Source organism: Vulpes vulpes, chromosome 5 (genome assembly GCF_048418805.1).
Source record: "Vulpes vulpes isolate BD-2025 chromosome 5, VulVul3, whole genome shotgun sequence".
Lineage (NCBI taxonomy): Eukaryota > Metazoa > Chordata > Mammalia > Carnivora > Canidae > Vulpes > Vulpes vulpes.
Window position 1 is genome coordinate 25,322,464 of NC_132784.1, and position 20,505 is coordinate 25,342,968.

General features: G+C 37.7%; 1 protein-coding gene across 1 annotated transcript in view; it reads left to right on the forward strand.

The window, feature by feature from the left end:
* ARHGAP15 (Rho GTPase activating protein 15) overlaps positions 1-20,505 on the forward strand; it is a 608,203-nt gene that overhangs the window by 91,894 nt on the left and 495,804 nt on the right. The window contains exons 4-5 of the mRNA XM_072757649.1: positions 3,403-3,464; positions 15,081-15,168. Of these exons, the coding sequence (XP_072613750.1) occupies positions 3,403-3,464; positions 15,081-15,168 (150 nt within the window). The remainder of the gene's footprint in view (positions 1-3,402; positions 3,465-15,080; positions 15,169-20,505) is intronic.

Consider the following 20,505-nt stretch of genomic DNA (forward strand, 5'->3'; position numbering starts at 1 on the left):
TCACTACATGTAGATACATAAACATGTATGGTAGTAGTAAGTGTGGTAAGAATATATCGTAGGAGGATTATTAGCTGTCTCTAATGACCTAAAAGGCAGCTTGGACTTTGGAAGATGATATAGGAGAAGAAAATTGCTATTCACCTCTTCCTCTTTGCTTTTTCTGGGGCCTTTCTGGGTTTATGCCTGGAAATTCTACTGCATTGACCCAAGACCATGAGAACTGGTTTGGCCTGGTTAATGACAATAATGTCACACTAATAGAACCTTAGCATGAGAAATTGCACACCTGGCCTCAACCTCAGTATCCTGAAAAGATCCAGGAGTGTCTGAAAAATCATCTCTTACATATGCAAGGAGAGAGAATTTTAAAGTATGCATCTCAAGCTGCTTGTGTTGGTTTCTCTCTGAAAGAATATTAGGGTTTTTTTTCCTTTTGAATTTCTTTTCCCTTTTTAAAGAAATGTCCATCGATAATACATTCCAGGCACTAAATATTCACCCAGTGGCCTTTTAGTGAGGTTTTTTTTTTGGAGAAAAAGACAATATTCTTAGTTGAGAACGCATGCATTGATTTTTATGATGGGTTGAAAAGTTTTGTAGCTTTTTGGTAGGTAAACTCAGACTTTTGGTAACTATTTTATTATCATCAGAAGAAAGCTTTAATAAAACAATAAATTTTGTCTATGGTTACACAATAAAATTTCTTAATATACATTACTAAAGAAAGGGAACATCTCTGTGATGCTAATTGCTACTGAAAACACTTTTCTTCCAAACATTTGTAGAAACCAGTGATGCCCAGAGTTCAACACTAAACTTATTACATGGGTTTCAGGGGGTGGACAAACAAAATTTTCTGGTGCTGAGAAAAAAAGAACAGTATATATAGAAAAAAGGTGGGAAAAACAAATAAACGGATGCATCCAAGTATAAAAATACACCATTGAACATCATGATTCTAAAAATTATCCAAGAGACCTTTGTAAACTCGTTTATACTGTAGAACATGCTGAAGTAGAAGAAATTTTCTGGAAATGTAGATATGTGAAAAACTGCTATGCATCATTATTAGTATCTTCATCACTATTTATTAAAAATGTATTCATCAAATTGATTTTAAAGGCAAATACTGTGCTACGTATTAGGAATATAATAATGAACAAACCAGAAAAAATCTCACCTACCTCATAGTGAGCCTTGTAAATAGCCAATTCATTAACTGGTGAAATTTTAGTGGTTTGGGACAACTCATTTATCCCCAAATATCTCTGCCTCTCACCTGTCATAAGCAGATGGGTTTTTTTTTTTTTTTTTTTGGCTTTTTCAGTTTTCTGTAAAGATTTTTAAGGGCCACCTGGGTGGCTCAGTAGTTGAGCATCTGCCTTTGGCTCAGGTCGTGATCCCGGGGTCCTGGAATGGAGTCCCACATCAGGCTTCCCACAAGGAGCCTGCTTCTCTCTCTGCCTATGTCTCTGCCTCTGCCTTCAAAAAAAAAAAAAAAAAAGATTTAGAAAAATTAAGATAGTCACTCATTCATCATTCACTAATTTGTTTAAACAATATTTATAATTGTGATTATTGGTGTCAGCAAGTACTGTAGGTGCTGGGAACCCGGATGTGAAATGTAGAACCAGCACAGGTGCAGGTACAACCACATACACTAGTCCCTCTTATCAGCAGTTTCGCTTTCCATGTTTTCAGTTACCCAGGGTCCATCACAGTCTGGGAGTAGATGATCCTCCTTCCAACATATCTTTAGAAGGTCAATAGTAGCCTAATGCTATGTCACAAGGCCTATATCATTCACCTCATTCATCTCCTCATGTAGGCATTTTATCATCTCACATCATCACCAGAAGAAGGGTGAGTGAAGTATAGTAGGATATTTTGAGAGAGAGAAACCACATTCATTCAATTTTTACCACAGTATATTATTGTTATAATTATTTCAATTTATTGTTAGCTATTGTTGTTAATCTCTTAGTGTCTAATTTATAAAATAAATTTTATCTCAGGAACCTATGTATAGGAAAGAACATAGTATATGTACAGTTTGGTACCATCCATGGTTTCTGTCATCCACTGGGGGTCTTGTGGTCTTGGTATTCTCTGCAGATAAGGGACACTATTGTAAATGGATAAAGTGACCCAATAAGTGCCAGGATAGTGATAATGGCAGAGTGAAAATGGGCATTTGTGATAGGGGCACCTAAAAGAGATTGCAGAGGAATCTCAGAAGGACCTTCTAACAATAGACAAATCACATCAAATCTACTTGAGGAGTTTATGGGATGCAGACATGGTGGGGTGGAGTATTACAGTCAGGGGGGAAAGCATATAGGGCAGAATTGAGGGAATGTGGTCCTTTGATATTAGGCAGGTGACTTCTAAAAGCTTTTAGCATTTAGTGCAGGGGAGAAGGTTGAGGGCAATTCATCTAGAGTGAAAAGATAGAACACAGGGTAAGGACTTTAGATAAAGGTGTGTGGGAAAGACAGGGGAAAGTGGCAATAGGGTCCTTGGAAATTAAAACGCCTATTAAAGACTTTGCTGGGAGTCAACACGTCACCATTTGCATTGTACATTTATTTATCCTAGAACTCCTCTGCGAAGTTATCACAAATTGTTGAATCTCCTTTAAGAAACTTGCAGTTGCATTAGGAATGAAAGCCAATAAATGATATTTTATAGCTTATAAATATATAAAGAAATTATAAGTAAATAAATAGGCTAGAATATTTCCCTCTGCTATCACTATGACCAGCGTTATTTTTAATATAATTACAATTTTCCAATAAAGCACTACATTTTATATCGTTGCACATAATAGGAAAGGAAGCAAACCCACATTATGGAAGAAGATAAGAAAATAACACCTACTATAGTGTTTCTTGGTGACTGAACGAAATGCATGAACTATCACTGTTTTAAATGCCTTTCATGGTTCAACTGGCTCAGTTACTTGGTTCCACTGAATTCTTTCTACTTCCTGGCCTCAGCAGATACACGAGGTGGTGAAGATTAGGAGCAAAAAGGAAGGACTTTTCTAAGGTTGATCAACCTTAAAATTAAGAAAAGCATTAAATTTATTTTTGTTTTGCCATTTTAATCAGTTTTATAAGCAAAGTGACTTCAGTGCTCAGAAAGAAAAGTGAGTAAAGGTGTATCACCGTCTAACAAATCATCCACATTACTCTTTGTAATCTTTCTTTTGGATATTTAACGGCTTGTAATGACAATGATCTTGCAGGCACTTCCCATAAGCTATATATGCATTATTAATGAAGTTCTGTGACTGGAAACTTCCATCACTGCAATGACTATTGGAAAGCATAGGTTCATTCAAAATAATAATGCATAGGGTTTGTCACAGTTTTAACTTATGTATTCTTCTTGCAGATGGTTGAAAAAGAAGGTTATCTTCAGAAAGCTAAAATTGCAGATGGTGGAAAGAAACTAAGGTAATAAAAGTTCCTTAATTCCCTTGTCCATAACTACGATAGTTCTCCATCTCCTCAACTTAGGTCACTGCTGTTGTTTGGAAAAGAAGGCCCTATGATACAAGACCACAAAATTTCCCTCTGCTATTACTGTGATCAATGTTATTTTTAATATAATCATAGTTTTCCGGTAAAGCACGACATTCTATATTGTTGCATATCATATTAAATGAGGTGCTTCTTGTCCTCCCAGAACTTGAAATCTTTAAAAAAAAGGCAAATAAGTAAGATAATGGGTCTTGATTTTTGAAATTAGCAGATCAAGGGATGTGTGCTCTCATTTTGCAGTCTGTAAAAATCTCCCTACAGTACATTGGCAGCATAATTTTTGAAGATTAGGGAGTTTGAAATACATTTGCTGATCAGATAAAAATCATTTGAGAAAAATAAAAGGCAAATAAAATCATCTGTTAGATAAAAAGTTGAACTTGCCGCGTTTGGAGATGAAATGAACGCAGAGTTGGTAAGAGAAATTAGAAAAAAGAAAGTACGAATTCCTCATGTGACAGCAACAGGAAAAAACTCGAAGGCAAAAATGAGGTTGATAGAAGGGTAAGAAAGATACTAGACATTCTCTATGGATGAGCTACTTAGAAATAATCATTTCCATTTTAGGATGTTTCCTATTTCTCATATACGTACTATTATTTACTTAGCTTTGTGCTAGGTGATACGCAAGCTACAAAGATGTGTAGAAAGTGCTCAGATTGGGAGACAAGGCATTTACTTATGACTGTGTTATTAACAGTCATAAAGGATGAATGTACTAATTAGCTACACAATGGGACACTTGTTAATTGTTTAATGCAATTCATTACTGGAATGGCACTCTGGCCAACAATAGGCCATAAAGTATGCTTTTGTTTGCTGCCTGTAATGGAATATGTATATATTTGTTTACAAGAAGTAAAACTGAAGAAAGCAATTATCCATAATTCTGCTGCTTAAGAGAGCTATTTCAACTTTAAAGAATAAGTTCTGTGTTTGACTGATATTGTGTTTTATTGTGGAATAGTAAGCAGGGCATTGAACCCCCTTCTACACTGTTTTTGTGTAGTGACCCTGCAGCCACACTCCCTTGAAGGGTCCAGGAGAAACATGAACAGGACAGAAGGTCAAATGCAAGGCTGCTGTAAGAGACTGGACTGGTCCCCACCCCATTGGACAATCTGGCTCAGGGAGTTGGACTCTGAAAGGGCGACAGAAGGATATTTTGGCTTTGGCTAACCCAGCCTAGTGTCCTCCTTTTCCTTGGGCCTCATCACCAATTACACCAGCTCAAGGAGTTAGCACCAAGGGTGGAGCAAGGACTCTTCCCAGGATGAATAAGTCAAGACTCTCTCTTACCTTACCAGTCATGTGCACACAAAGTCTAAAGAGGGACAGAAAAGGACCCAAGGACTTGTCTAAGTTATCACTTCTACTTTCACTGGGTCTTGGGACAGGGGAGGAGGTGAGAGCTTCTATCTTCCCCTCAAGCCTCATGCATGGAAGAGGAGGAGATACTGAAAGGAATTTCAGAAAATAAAGATGATTCCCCACCAAAATGGTTTTGCCCATAAATCATCCTTATAATTTTTTTTTTCCTGGAAGGTGGTGTCAAGAAAAAGCTGAGGAGCAGAACAAGGCCCTTGCCCCAACTAACTCACACAAAGTACATTTTTAGGCAGTTTCAATCTGTGTGTACACCATTTTGTATTTGTTTCATTTGCTGTTACTTTAATCAGTTTGCAAATCATTTTTGTGCTCTAGTTTAAATTCATATAAACATTAGTTTGCACCCTGTTTTATTGTAATTTCAATCAGCTTGCATACAATTATCCATTCTTTCACCTTTTCTCACTTAAAGTTATATACATTTTAGTTTCCTTTTTTTTTTTTTTTTTAATATCAGGTGCACAGAATTGAGTTGATTTTACTGTTCAGTGTGTGGCCTTGCATTATCATCATTCTGGGCAAAACTCCTAGCTGGTTTTATTTTATTCTCAGTTTCTAATACTCAGTTCAATCCCCTGTAGAATGTATGTTCATCAAATCCACTCTCCATGCATTAATGTGGTTATGCGTGTGGGCATTCTAGTAAATAGTGTGTAGTTGTGTGTAGGTGAACGTGTCCTAAATTGCATCAGTCCTTCTGTGTTATAAACTTCATTCTGTTTCTTATTACTTTTATTAAGTGTTAGTGTTTGGACATGCATCTGTGTCTATATATTTAAAGTAGGTTTGTTTCTTCCAACTGCTGCCCATTTTGCCATTGTGTACATACACCAAGTTTTACTTCATCTGTCCGCACTGGACCCCTAATTGTCCCGAACTCCTTCCATCTCCTAAACAACGTTGCAATAAGCCATACATATACGTCTCCCTATGCACCTGTTAGGTATTCCCTCTGGGGCATATACTCAGGAATGAAGGATTCCTTGGAGGTAAGATTCACACATTTATAAATCCACTGAATCCTGCTGCCAGACTTCCTCTGAATGAGTGCACCACTTCATACTCCCGCAAAGCGGAAGGGAGCATGTCCCTCCATCATCTCATCACACAGCATTATATAATTCTCAATTTTGCAAGTTGATGGCGAGAAAATGTCACTACAGTATTGCATGTTACGTTTATTTTTATTCCTCTCATTGATATTTCGGTTGAGCATCACTTCATCCATGTAAAGTTAGTTAGGTTCTGCATTCTGAGAATTGCCTAGATACCAACTTTGACTATTTTCTATTGATTGTCTCACTTTATTTTTGAGAGAAGTCTTAATATAATTGAGATAATTGAGATAATACCTTGTCAACTTTAGACTTTGTAAATATCTCCTCGAGGTCTCTCACTATTTACCTTGATGATGAAAGTCCTCAATACCTAAAATTTTTAACTTTGATCCATATTGTCTCATAATTGTACTCTTCATTGTTTTGGGTTTTTAAAAATAAACACTTTGCAATTTGAACACTGTAGATTAATCTACACTAAGATTATTATTATTATAATAACATATAATATCCCACCAGGTTGATGGCACTGTAATATATCAAATCATTCCTACACTCCTCTCTTGTTTGAATTTTAAGCTGATTCCAGTCTTATACTAAAACAGTTGTAATTACAGCAAAAGTCCTATGCTTGTTAATGTGTCTTTTATTTTTGAAGATAGATGCTAAGCCTGGAATACTTGATTAAATCACATAACTTTTTTTTTTTTTTAATGTTATGTATTGCCATATTGCTTGTCCACAGAGGAGGCATGTTTTTGTAGCTAGCAACAAAATGGTCAGTTTAATCATAACCTTTTCATCCCATTCAAAATTTAGTTAACTATTAAATAATATATCATAGTTGCTATAGTTTGTATTTCTAATATAAATGTCTTTTGATTGCCTTTTGCCCACTTATCAAGGCACTTTATATCTGTTATACATTTTAATGAGTTAATAAGCAGTATTGCTAAATGCTTATTCCGTCAAGTACTTAGCTAAAGCCTTCACCAATAATACCGAAATGATATTCTAACATAGGCTATATTATTATTTTACTTTCAATTTTACAAATGGAGAGAATTGATCCCTTGTATTAACCTCTCCTTTCTCTCAAACCTTGTTGTATATACATTTTGTATCAGATTTTAGCCCTGAAATAGGTTAGTTTTTACTCTCTTGCTAGAAGTTCTTTAGAGACCGGAAGCAAAAACTATCCTTTGATTTCATACCATTAACAGTACCAAGGGCTTCAATTATCACTTGGCAAACATTATTTTATTACTCTCTATAAAGCTTTCTATTAAAAAATCCATGAGAGCTCATCCACATCATGCACTGTGTTTTTATTTTCCTTCCTTCTCCTCCTTTTCCTTTCTTTTTTTAAATTTTTTTTCTCCTTTTCCTTTTTGTTTAGCTTCCTTCTTTTATATAGTTATTTCTTTCTAAGAATATTTTGACCTGTCTCTGAATTTGAGCAAAAATACATAAAAAAGGAAGGAGAACTCACTGGTTATATCTTATATCCATAAAAGGCCATACATTTAGCCTTATCTTGAAATGGTGTTCTATAAATTATCACGTGATACACAGACAGGATTGAAAGCATAATACATTCAGCCTCAACTTTAATTTTTTAATTGTTCACATCGAAAATATGTTTTACTTTTCTGATGAAGTTTAGGAATGCCTTTGTTCTGAGACGTCCATCCCCGAAAGGAAATAGCCCAGACCTCACTGAAGCTCTGTGAGACCCTAATGAAAAGCTATTTTCAATACTTCCATTTACAAAAGACTGGACCTTGTGGACACTATCTCTCCATCTACACCTGTCACTTTCACTTCAAGCCTGCCCTTCGTCATCTCACCTGTGGCTCTGCACACATGTAACTGTAACTGGTCCCTCTGCTCTGCTCTTTGGGGGCATAGAAAGATGTACTTGGGGGTGAAAAGATGAGCAGAAGAGGGATATGGGAAGAAAAGGAGTGAAGCTGTACAGTGTGTGTGTCTACTAGTGCCCATTTTCTTCCTAGAGACCAGAACTATGAGACTTTTATTTTTGTTTTCTTTCTTTTCTTTTCTTCTCTCTCTCTCTCTCTCTCTCTCTCTCTCTTTTCTTTCTTTTTTTCATAGTCGTTTCTCAGAACAGACTTCCTTTAGAGCATGATGCCAAAGTACCCTGCTAAGGTGAACTTATTTTTTTCTTTAGCACTTTCTGATCAGGATTCCCAACCAATTGTTCCAGGCTGAATTTTCTTTCTCTTCTTTTTATGCTCGGTGCTGAGGACTGGAGGGAAGATTTGAATAGTACAGAATACAGAAGTTAAGTTGTAAACGTTTGCTTTGGTTTTAGGATTCCCATCATATGCTCTGTTATAATTTCCAATATCTGATCATTCTCTGAGCATATCAAGATTTTACATTTCTTGCAATACTGACAGAGATGTGTGTATTTATGCTTTAGTGTGTGTGTGTGGCCCACTTTTCGCAGTGGCAAACTACAAGAGGCTTGGAGTATGAGGGAGAAGAAATAATTTCCTAACCTACCTGTTTGAGAATGAGTAAGAGCACCTAACAGTGATCAAGGGATTTTATGGACCATCGGTCAGATATACTAGAGTAAATCACTGTCACTCCCACCACGGTGGGGAATCATGTCAAATCCAGGGTGATCAAGTCAGGTAACAAAGGCAGGTGTCCCAAGAGAGTCTGCAGTTTATGAAGGTGTCTCATTTGCATTTTCCTCTGACTTTTGGTTGGCCACCCGTCATCACAGAGGCCTAGGAGAGGTGGACGTAGGATAAAAGACAAATGAATGTGTTCCACCCAAGCTCAAGCTGACAAATTCTTAAAAGGGTAATGAATATTTTAAGAACTATTTTCCATCAAGCTGTCTTCACAAGCAGCAGCTACAAAGTTGCTGTTATTATGTGCTGCCACCCGGTGTCCGTTTTGTAGAATGCAAAGAGTTTTCTGCCAAAGGGAGGGCCTGTGGTGGTTTGGGGGATTATTTCCCCCCCTCCCACCTTCACCCCTGAGGGTTTGCTTCAAGGAAGTTTTGTGAAGCCTCTCCCTGGGAGGAGAAGTCCCACTAATTGCATACGTGTAAAGAATTGTCATTCAAATTTAGTCCTTCCTCCCGCCCCACCCATGATAGTGAACACCTTTTCCCACCTTCAGTGTGATCTATTTTTTTTGTCATAACAAGAATTAAATAAATACTTGTACTTCTTGGGCCACAATCTGTTTCCTGAATTGAATCACTTGTCTCGATATCCAACCCTCACCTGATTGTTATCCATAAATTTGTGACGAGCCTGTCCTCCTATGCCCAACACCTCTGACTTGCTGAGGTTAAATAGTTCCTGAGCTATGTCTCTTACTTAGTCCTAAATCTGCCTAATAGTTTGTTTGCTTTCCTTCCATGTGGAAAAATAGAAAGAACGTCCTTACAGTTTAGACGATGAGATAGTGAGGCATTAGTTGGCCCCCACCAATGGATAAATGGCAAAGTCAGGAAGAAAGGGCCTGCAGCATCCCAAGCCAGGCCACTTCTTGGCCTGGCTACAAGGGGAAAGGCATTTAAGTGCTTATTTGGCCAAAGTTCTTTTAACTTCTTTTCTCAGAGCCTATGGTGAGGCTCTGCATAGATGTGCTCAAGATCCTAAGGGAGAGCTGCTTGCCACTTGCTCTGGGGACAACCGATACAGCAGAGTGAATATGCTCCTCATGGTCTGGGAGACTTGGCTTGAATCCCTATCTACAAGTTCTGGGCTCTTGGGTAGGATGTGGACTCCCTGAGTGTTGGTTTCCTCATCTGTAATATGAGGTACTACCCACTCCCAGTGCCTTGTGTTTCCATGTTTATTGCCTGGATCCCCCTAGTTGAAGGGAAACTCCCTGAGGTCTCTCTTATTTGCCTTTATATATTCAGTCCTTGGAATTGTGACTTGTGTGGTAGATGCTCAATAGATACCGGTGACTGGCTCTGCATTTTTGTTTTCTGTTTCTGTTTTTTAAAGATTTTATTTATGTATTTATTTGGCAGAGAGAGAATGCACAAGCTGGGGGAGCAGTGGGCAGAGGGAGAGGGAGAAGCAGGCTCAATCCCAGGACCCTAGGATCATGATCTGAGCTGAAGGCAGATGCCTAACCAACCAAGCCACCCAGGCACCCCTAACTTTCCTTTTAATTACTCGACAAATACAAAATACCAGGTGTGATACCTTGTACAGAGTAGGGACCAATGCATGCAGAATAGCTCAACTTATTGACATATGTCTGAGAGGTCAGAAAGAGCTCTGGAGAAGGCTCAGGTATCAACAGCAGAATTATAAATTGGAAGAAAATATGCTAAACCAGAAGCATTAGATAGTTTTGTTGTTGTTGTTGCTGTTGTTTTGTTGTTAATGCCAGGGATAACATATCAAAACACTAGAGAACCAAGGAACAGAGAAGGGAATTATAGGAGGTTGGTGCTTTTGTAGTGCTTGTGAGTGAATCACAGCAAACACAGAACAGGAAAAATCTAGAGGCATGGCCCACCTGAAATCTGAGAACCCGTATGCTTTTTTTGCTCAAAAACCTTCAAGGAGCCCCTACTAAATGTCAGATACTATTCTCCGAAGTGGAAAAGCTCAAAGAAGTTAGAGATGATGTCCACCTCTTTGGAGGAGACAGGGGAGTAGAAGGACTTTCCCTCCATTCTGAAAACTGCTTCATCCTTGAAAGGTCTATTTTAAAAGTCTCATCAGGGGATGCAGTTGAGCATCTGCCTTCGGCCCAGGGTATGATCCCGGGGTCCTGGGATCAAGTCCTACATCGGGCTCCTTGCATAGAACCTGCTTCTCCCTCTGCCTGTGTCTCTGCCTCTCTCCCTCTCTGTGTCTCTCATGAATAAATAAATAAAATATTTAAAAATAAATAAATAAATAAATAAATAAATAAATAAATAAATAAATATCTCATCAGGAACTGCAAGATCCACCTGTTCTGGGCTAAGCCCTTAAAGTTTGTAGGAGCAACTCATTTCCTGAGTTGTCTCTCAATATACCAGACATAGTCACCTATAAGGATTCAGTTGCATAGAGAAAGCCTTAAAGGTTAAAGTCAGGGCAAAACCTTGCCAATTGATCCTTTCTACAACTCTCTCCAGAGCTGACAATGCCGTCCAAGTGGCTCCCATGTTAGATTAAAGAGGTGAGAAAACTGTCCCACTGGTATCCTGAGAACTACAGACGGCCTAAGAGAAACCCATCAGATAGATGGGGAATGAACCAGACAGATATTGTAGGGAAAATGGTCACGTGCCCAGAGTATCTCATTCACAGAGTCAGGCTGTGACTTAAGTCATAGGTTAAAAGTTGTTTCCATTAAGTGAATTCTCAGCCACTCCTAGACTAGAGGCTTTTGACTCAATTCCTGGTTGTATGATCTTCACTGACTGCAGATGAGTCTGCTCATCACAGACCAGAATAATTTCCCAGCAGAAGAGAGACAGGGGGGGCCATCATTAGGAGCACACCCCAGATTCCAGCTTCTTCTGAGGAGCTGAATGGTCCTTTGTGGGACTCCTTTAAATCAGTGCAACTTCCAAGGGAAGTGGAGAGTTTGGAAGTGGTGGGCCTTTGCTCTGTCCTTTCAATTAGCATCGGGTAAAATAGTTTATAAGGAAGCCTCCTTGGCTTCTACCTTGTTACAGGCTGTGCATACGGGCTTTTATAACGTGAGCATTTCAACCAAAACCATAGTGAAATCTGACATCGACAATCTCCTCAGCCAAGATAGTACTGCTTAATCCTATTAAAAAAAAAGTCAGCATAAATCAGTGAACAGACTATAGGTTTCAGAGTCAGAGAAACTGTGTTTGACTCTAAATCTAACTGGCCTTAAGTTACCTAAACTCTGTGAACTTCATTTTCTGTGTTAGTAAATGGACATTATTGGTATCTTCCTTCTTTTGTGAAGCTAGACTTCTACTAGGCAATCAAACTGTAGCAGGTACTCAAAATAATATGTGTTAATTTTCATTTTTAAAGAGACAGTGGGAAAAATGAAATTAGGGCATCTAAAATGTCGACAACAGTTTTTCCTCTTCCTTTTGAAGTCAAATTATTTTAAGCAAGTTGGGAAAATCTTCGCTTTTATTCTAACACCATAGAGATGTTGTAATTTATGAAATGAAAATGAAATAGCATTGTATGTAAACTGTCAGAGCGATTCCTATTACGAAGGTTCTGAGACCCACAGTTCTTAACCCTCTTTGACTTGTTCGTCACATTCACCTAGGGGGGAACATTTCATAGTGGTTCAAAGTTCTCACAAAGAACCATGAGATAATTGAATTTCATGCAAGTTCATTTCTAACCAATTCCAGTTCCAAGTTTAGGGAAGGGAAGAGTAATGCCAACACGTTCTGTAAACGATCAACATCTGAAACAGATTCAAATCAGAACCATTTATCCAGGGCTTGCTATAGACTGGAAGCAAATAAGGTATAGTATCTCCCTGCCAGGAGATGAAAAATATAGTGGGAAATATAACAGGCAGGTTAAATATGGGTTCCATCAGTCCGAGGGTGTTCCATATTCCCTGATCAAATACTGTCAAAATAAGGGGTAGAGATAAACGATGCCCAGTGTAGACCAGCAGTCCTTTCAATGTTTTTCTTTTCTGTCTCTGGGGTCAGCTAATACTATGACCTGCATAGAGACAAGGCTATGGGCGCCTCAATTCATTTTGCTGCTCCTGGTACCTCAAAAGAGAAGTGGGCCTTAGGGGAAAGGAGGGAAAAGGTCTCTATGGCTTTCTGTGCTGCTGCTGCTGCTGTTGTTGTTGTTGTTGTTGTTGTATTTCCACCTTTTTCACTATTTGATAGAAAAAGTGACTTCATTTGAAGACAAGTGGGTCCAAGAACATAATGTTCATATTTGCATGTTGGAATATACGTATTGTTTGTTTTGATTCTGTTTATCATGTTGTTGTTGTTTTTTTTTAACACAATGATGGGTGGTTAAGAAAGCTTCAGGCATTGAAGAGCAATCCAATCTTGTTGTAAATATTAACTTTACTGAATCAAAACTGTCCTTTCAATCAAACTCCTAAATTCTAAGAAGCAAGTGGAAATAAGCTACACAGAGATCTTTAATGGCCATTTTTAACATGTTTTTGTGTAGGTTTCTATTGACCTGAATAAAGTCTTTAAACTTTTTCCTACCATTAAAAAAAAAAGTATTTATTTATTCATGAGAGACACAGAAAGCAGAAACACAGGCAGAGGGAGAAGCAGGCTCCCTGCGGGGAGCCTGATACGGGACTTGATCCCAGGACTCTGGGATCACGACATGAGCCAAAGGCAGACACTCAACCACCCAGGTGCCCCTCTACCAATTTTATAAAATGAATTCCGTTATTTTGAAGTGTTAAACCAAAGCCACCTGCAGCAGTAGGATATAATGGTTAGAAACTTAATTAATCTCCTTAATACTGTTTTATCATCTACAAAAGGACACTCTTCATGACACAAAGATACACATACAGTTGCTGAAGTATTACATGTTCAATGCAGGAAATTTGATAAACACCAAGAAATTCAAAGGAGAATCGAAAGTTGTGATTTTATCACCTGATTTAACTATTGTTACACCCAGCTTTCTTCCCCCCTGCTGAGTCAGTTCAGTCACTGACTCAGGGAATACGTATGTAGTGCCTCCTTTGTTCAAGGCACTGTGCTAAGCACTTCAGGATACTTCTGCAAGCATGAAATGGTTTTTACCACTTTGAGGATTTATTTTAAGATGGAGAGAGAGGTGAGATATACAAAAATTATTTTTGAACCTATCATAAGGGAGGTTCCTGTGTGAGGAAGTCACAGATGGCAGTTTAGGGCAAATATTTGACTTCTGATGAATGAGAATTAATCATCAGAAGGGGCTCAGAGTGGGGAGTACAGTCTCAGATAAATGCACGGTAGGATGTTATAAACTACATATTGTGTTATGGTCTTTCTTAAAACTTTCCCATATCAGTATTCTTTTATAACATAGATTTTATTATTTCGTTAGAGGAGTTTATTACATGGAATTTATACAACTAATCTTTTAAAATATATTTTAGGTGCACAATTAAGAAATAATGGTGCACTTCATTCTTGTGCACACAGTGTTAACAACTTATGAGATCACTGCTTTAGGATAAACTTAAACTCATAGAAATGAACTTGTTTAGTCAAATAGGAACACATTTTAAAAGATGTAAAAAAAAAAAAACCAACATGTTGCCAAATTCACTCCATAAAGATGTGCTCGTGTACTCTCCCACCAAAATTGTATGCGAGAATCCACTTCTCCACCCTTTCAGTAACCCTCGGTATTATTCCTTCTAATTCTTGCCAATTTGATAGGCAAAAGAGGGAAAAATCATTTTACTTTTTAAATTTGCATTTCTGATTTCTACTGAAATTCAACATTAAAAAAATATTTTGGGACTGCCTGGATGCATAGTCGGTTAAGTGCCAACTCTTGAATTCGGCTCAGATCATGTTTCAGGGTCATGAGATTGAGCCCATGTAGGGCTCCATGCTGGGTGTGGAACCTGCTTAAGATTCTCTCTCTCCCTCTCCCTCTGCTCTCTCTCTCTCTGAAAAAAAGAATTTTTTTTTGAACTAGGCAATGACACATTAGCTGGTTAGTTTTTCCAATTCTGAAATATACTGAAACAATGCAGAGAAGTAACAATGAAGGGAGGGGTTCTGATTTCTGTTTTTACTTTGCTAATTTTGGCTTGCTGTGAAAACAGACTGTGGAGTAGGGGCCATGAATACACAAGAATTGGAGTTTTAGTACTTGAAAAAGATTTTCTGAGGCTCTCCAAATGAGAAATGTTTACTATAAATGCCATGATTTTTAAAAATTATAGAATGTCTTTATTATTACCCAAATTCCCTACCACCTATAGATTTTAATAAAGAAGAGACTTTTATGAAGACTAGTTAAAAATACAGTCTCTACGCATTCCAAATGTTGCCTATACAATATCTATGAATGATTTCTTCAAGTGATAATGCTTTTTTTTTTCTCTCTCTCTTTTTTCTTTTCCTAAGGAAAAACTGGTCTACTTCCTGGATTGTTCTTTCTAGTCGAAAAATTGAATTTTACAAAGAATCTAAGCAGCAGGCTCTCTCTAACGTGGTAGGTAGTTCTGTTTCTACTATTATCATCTTCACAGAAATATTATTGAATTAAAAGTTTGGTTTCATCAGAAATCACACTAAAGCCTCCAAGCTACCAACGACTGAATGCAGATGGAGGAAATGACTCAATAAACTTTTAATCAGATGAAGGGAAAATAGAACTTAGTGTCTGTTTTATTAAGTGGTGCATTTGGAGAATAATCACAAAATGAGATGAATGGTGAGCAGCTATCTAGTAATGCGAAGGTAACACTTTAAATTAAGGTGCCATTTATAAATGCTTTATTCTTATTTATGAAATGATCGCTAAATGCAGCTACTTGCTCAAATAATGTATTATAAAGTATGTTATAAAATGCATTAGTAATAAATGCTTAACGGATGAGACTATGGGAAGCTGTTTTAAAGAATATTATAAGACGTAAATCCTATTAAACCATGTATGTGCATCTTTAATACATGAATTTAAGTTGTTATCTAGCATGCTATAAAGTGCTTCATACATTAATAAATAATAATAAACTGTTTACAAATGGCACCTTAATATAGGGTGTTACCAATGAGGAAACACTCTAAGTTAACAAAGTGATTTTTTATCTTGGTCCGACTGCGCCATTCACTCTATCCAGCTAACCTTTCTGAATATTCCTGAATCCATCTAATGGAGCTAATGGGATTTTGGTATCCTGTAGTTATTAGATAAAGTGAAATTTGTAAAGTTTCTTCATGGTACCTGGAGGGCCTCGCAGTTGCCCCCAGAGATTTGACAGTGACAGTAAGAAGGAGCAATCCCCAGCTCCTTATGGGGGCAATTCAAGCTCCAAACCTTGCTGCCCAAGCCCCAGACCCAGGCCATGTAGGAGCCGGTGGGGAGCACCCTGACACCCTCCTGATTGAGAAGGAGGCCAGGCAGGAACCCACCTGCCATCGGCCTGATGGGCGGCAGGGAAAGGGGTCGCCTGGCAGCAGTTAACCACAATGAACTAATTTGTGTTTGGCAGGTAATAAAACGATGGAAAGTTCTTTGCTTTCCAGCCACTAGTCGTGTTTGCTATGTAATCCTCTTTAAATAGGAAATAGAAAATCGTTTGCTAGGAGATGTTTGTTTGTTTGTTTTTAAATAGAAGAACAAAAGGTAGCATTTGGCTTGTTCCTGATAATTGCAATCGTCTTTATCCCCAAGTGGCTTGCTGATTTTGGAGTCTCGGTGCGGTCCAATCTGTAAACTAATTATAAATAAATTAAAAATACATCTCAATCCTCTGTATTTTTAATTTAAACTGCCTCAGAAATTTGTTCTAGGCTTTTGTTTTGTTTTTATTTGGGGGCTACAGTAAGGTGGAGATAATCTTTTTAAGAAAAATAAAGTACCCCTGAGGGCCAGGCACAAAACAACTCCCATCCACTCACAGGTCCTTTGTCTTCCCTTTGAATGAGTTCTAAAGGGGGGAAGTCAGGGAAGGGAGGCAAGTGGCTTGCCTGGCAAGTTGGGCTGCTGAGAAGATGATCCTCGTCCTGCTGGGTGAGTAGAATTCAACTGGAGCAGCGCTTCTGTGAACGTTCTGGGATACTGGGAGAGATTAGATTCCAAATTCCAGCCTTTTGCTTCATTTTTGTTTTATTATTTAAATTAATCTCTTCTTCCCAGTACCAGGAGATACAATTATCAGCCGCTTAATTTTATACAGGTGAAAGCAAACTCTTTTTTTTTTTTTTTTTTTTTTACACTGTAGGCAGACCTTTCAAGTTAGCTAACTAATTGCCTGCCTCCAGTCCGACCTTCAGAGTTGTAAATTGACAATAGATTTTACTTTTAGAAGAAAATTCGTTAACGTTTTCTGGCAGGCCCTATTTATTACTTCTGGCCCCGTTTTCAATGCTCTTATGGTTTCTCCCAGGCACTCATCTTCAAAGTGAATTCAGGGCAGGAACTAACTGTGTTTTGTGGTAATGGGGAAGAGAATTACAGATTCATGTTTGTACTGCATGAATTGTCGTGCTAGTCAACTTCTTGGATACATTTCTAACCAAGTATTAAAGGCCTAGTGGGATAGCCCACATTTACCAATTCCAGTCTCCGAGAAACGATACGATGATTGCCAGGCCTTGATTAAAGATGCTGTGGTTTTATTTTGAAAGAGATTTATGCTCAAGTTTCTGTATTTCCCTTGCACCCCCGTACACATGTGCTGGTATTGTTCATGGGGCTTCTGGGAAGAAGTCTGTCCTTTCCTCCAAGGGGTCAGTAGAAACTGACTGAGTGGCACAGAATGTGGTTTGAAGAATAAATGGCATTTTAATCTTTATAGGAATGATCTTTGAATGTTAATGCCATGGTGAGACAAAGCAACAAAGCAGCTAGGAGCAGGGCTTTGAAGTTCAACCACAGGGGACTTCATTCCAGTTTTGCTGCTGAGGAGCTGACACAGTCATTCAACTTCTTTGAGCTTCAGAATACTCATCTGTAAAATGGGCACAGGGCTATCTGCCAAGAGAATCAATCGTGAACCCAGTTACTAAGAAAAAGAATAAATTGTAGCTGCAAATTATTACAGTCTACTCTAATGTGTGCCATTAAAATACATAAATATATCCTATAGTGGTAGTACAGGGCGTATTTAATTATAACCTACTTTTACAGCATATTAGTTTTGTACTTGAATTGATACAGAAATGTATAGAAGAGGAAATACATTACCTCAAGGAACACCAGCAAGGGGGGGCTCCAAAGAGAGAACTCTGTACCCATAGGCAGCATAAATGTTGTGTCTAAGGACTGAATAATTCTGAAAGCGAAGCTATCGCTCCCTCTGGGGCTCTAGATATAAGCTCTCGCAGGAGCAGATACATTCTCCTGGGGCCCTCTTCTTCCTCCACTGGCTCTTACCTATGACTTTCACATTTAGTACTTCATGTCACAAAAGGTACCTGATTGCACCTTCCATGTTTGACTTTCTTCCTGAAACTCTCCCCATTGGCAGCCAAGTCAGATTCCTATCAAAAGCAACCTCCTCTGGGGAATAGACACAGAATCATTTCACTGGTTTGTATGAATTAGAGATTCATAGGCTTTGGGTCCTCAGTGACCTATTCAAGGAAAAAGGATTTACTCATTCTGTTTTCTTTGTTTGATTTTAGTAAGGACATTCGAGAGTAACCTACCACTTACTACCACAGCCACTTTCTAACAGGAAGGGCATCTTAATATATATCCCAATGTCAAATCTAGGTAGGATAAGGCCTCAGAATGCAATACAGTCATCTTCACTGAAATGGGAAACTAGTATCCCCCTTCTATGTCTATATGCATTGTCTCTTTTTTTTTTGTTCACTTCGCCTTGGATCAGAGAAAGTTTGGTCTTTCAAACTTTCAGCCAAGTCTTTTCAGTCTTTCAGCCAAGACTGGCTGGCCCTTCTGTGTAAAGGAGCATTCGAAAACCACCCATGTCACTACATCCAGGTTTCCTGGATTATGAAGGAAAGAATGATGCTCATAGTCTCATAGTTTTTTATATATTCTGATTTGTAATTTACTTTAAATGTTTAAAATATTGTCTTTGGAAATAGTTCAAAAGCCATTTTTAGTAATATGTATAATAGATATGTATATTTTAAAAGTTATGAATCAAACTCCTACTTAACACCATCAAATCAAGATCCTGTCAGCCCTCTAGAAGCTTCATCTCCTGACATTTGTCACTAAATCCTCCAGCTTCTTCCCTTGCCACAGAGTTAAATTGCATTTTATTCATTGTTTTATAACTTTTCATTGTTTCCCCACCTGTATCTGTAGCCCTTAAGAAAATGTAGTTTACTTTGTCTGATTTTGAATTCATATAAATGGAATCACAGTATGTGCTTCTTTTGTTTCTTGCTTCTTTCTTTAAATATGTCATGCTGTTTCTTTTCATTTTTTTTTCTTCCATATTTTTTTTGCACTGGTTTAAGTGATACACTTGGTTTCCATTTTGTTAGTGGCTTGCTTAGAATTGCAGCATTGATCAAAGCTTATCAAAACCTAAAAACTTATCAAAGCCTAAAGCTAATCAAATCCTTTACCCTCTTCCAAAATATTACCTTAGAATATTTTTAATCCATATATCCCCTTCTCAGCACATGTGCTATTGTTGTCTGATATTTTAATTCTTTCTTTTTTCTTTTTTCTAAGTTCAATATAATACACACACACACACACACACACACACACACACACATATATAGATAGATGTGTACCCACAGTTTTATTCTTCCTGCCTGTAATGTTGGGCCTCTTAAAATTGTTTATGACTGTCACTAATATGTTTTAGAAAATTATCTTATTATTATCTTACTATTTTGCTGTTGTCTTTTCAAATGACACTACTTTTATATTTTCTCTAAGCCTCTAGTTAAACCTACATTGTCTTCTTACTTGATTCTCCACATTTTACATTCTTTTAAAAATCTTTTTGTCTTTCTCAACTGTATTCCAAATCATTTCTCTTGATTTATCTTCTAATTCTTAATTCAATCTCTCTTTGAGATAAACATCTATATTTCAATTGTGATTTTCATTTCTAGAGGTTTTTTTTTTTTTAATCTGCTACGTCATTTGCGATAGTTGTCTTCTGCAGATATCTTCCAAAGTCCCTTTTATTTTGTTAAAATTAGAAGTTTTGGTTGTTTTATATTGTGTCTTATGACATAACATCTGAAGTCTACATGTTTCTGCTGCTTCTCACTCTGTTGCTTGGTTTCCTTGTGTGTCTGGTTATTTTTGACTATGTGCTAATCATTTAGTCTTGGGATAAAAACATGTCCTATTCCAGAATATTTTGCACTTTTCTCAGAGTCTGGGACACTCTCGGTGACTGATTAGCTGAATCTAAATGAACAGTTTCAAACTCTCAGATTGTGTATACATAATAGGTGAGCTATAGTTGTGCTACAACTTCTCAGGGATAGAATTATTCTTCAGTGTTCCTTTTCTTTTTTTCTTCTCTCACATTGCTCATCTGCAATGACAATTTTCTTTATAATCCCTTGAGTTGGAGAAAGAGAACAAGTTTATTTATTTATTTATTTATTTTTTATTTTAATTTTTTTTAATTTTTATTTATTTATGATAGTCACAGAGAGAGAGAGAGAGAGAGGCAGAGACACAGGCAGAGGGAGAAGCAGGCTCCATGCACCAGGAGCCCGATGTGGGATTTGATCCCGGGTCTCCAGGATCGCGCCCTGGGCCAAAGGCAAGCGCCAAACCACTGCACCACCCAGGGATCCCCGAGAACAAGTTTAATATTGGGTCTCCTTTATTCTTTCATAGGACCTCAGGCAGCACCTTTTCCATTATTCT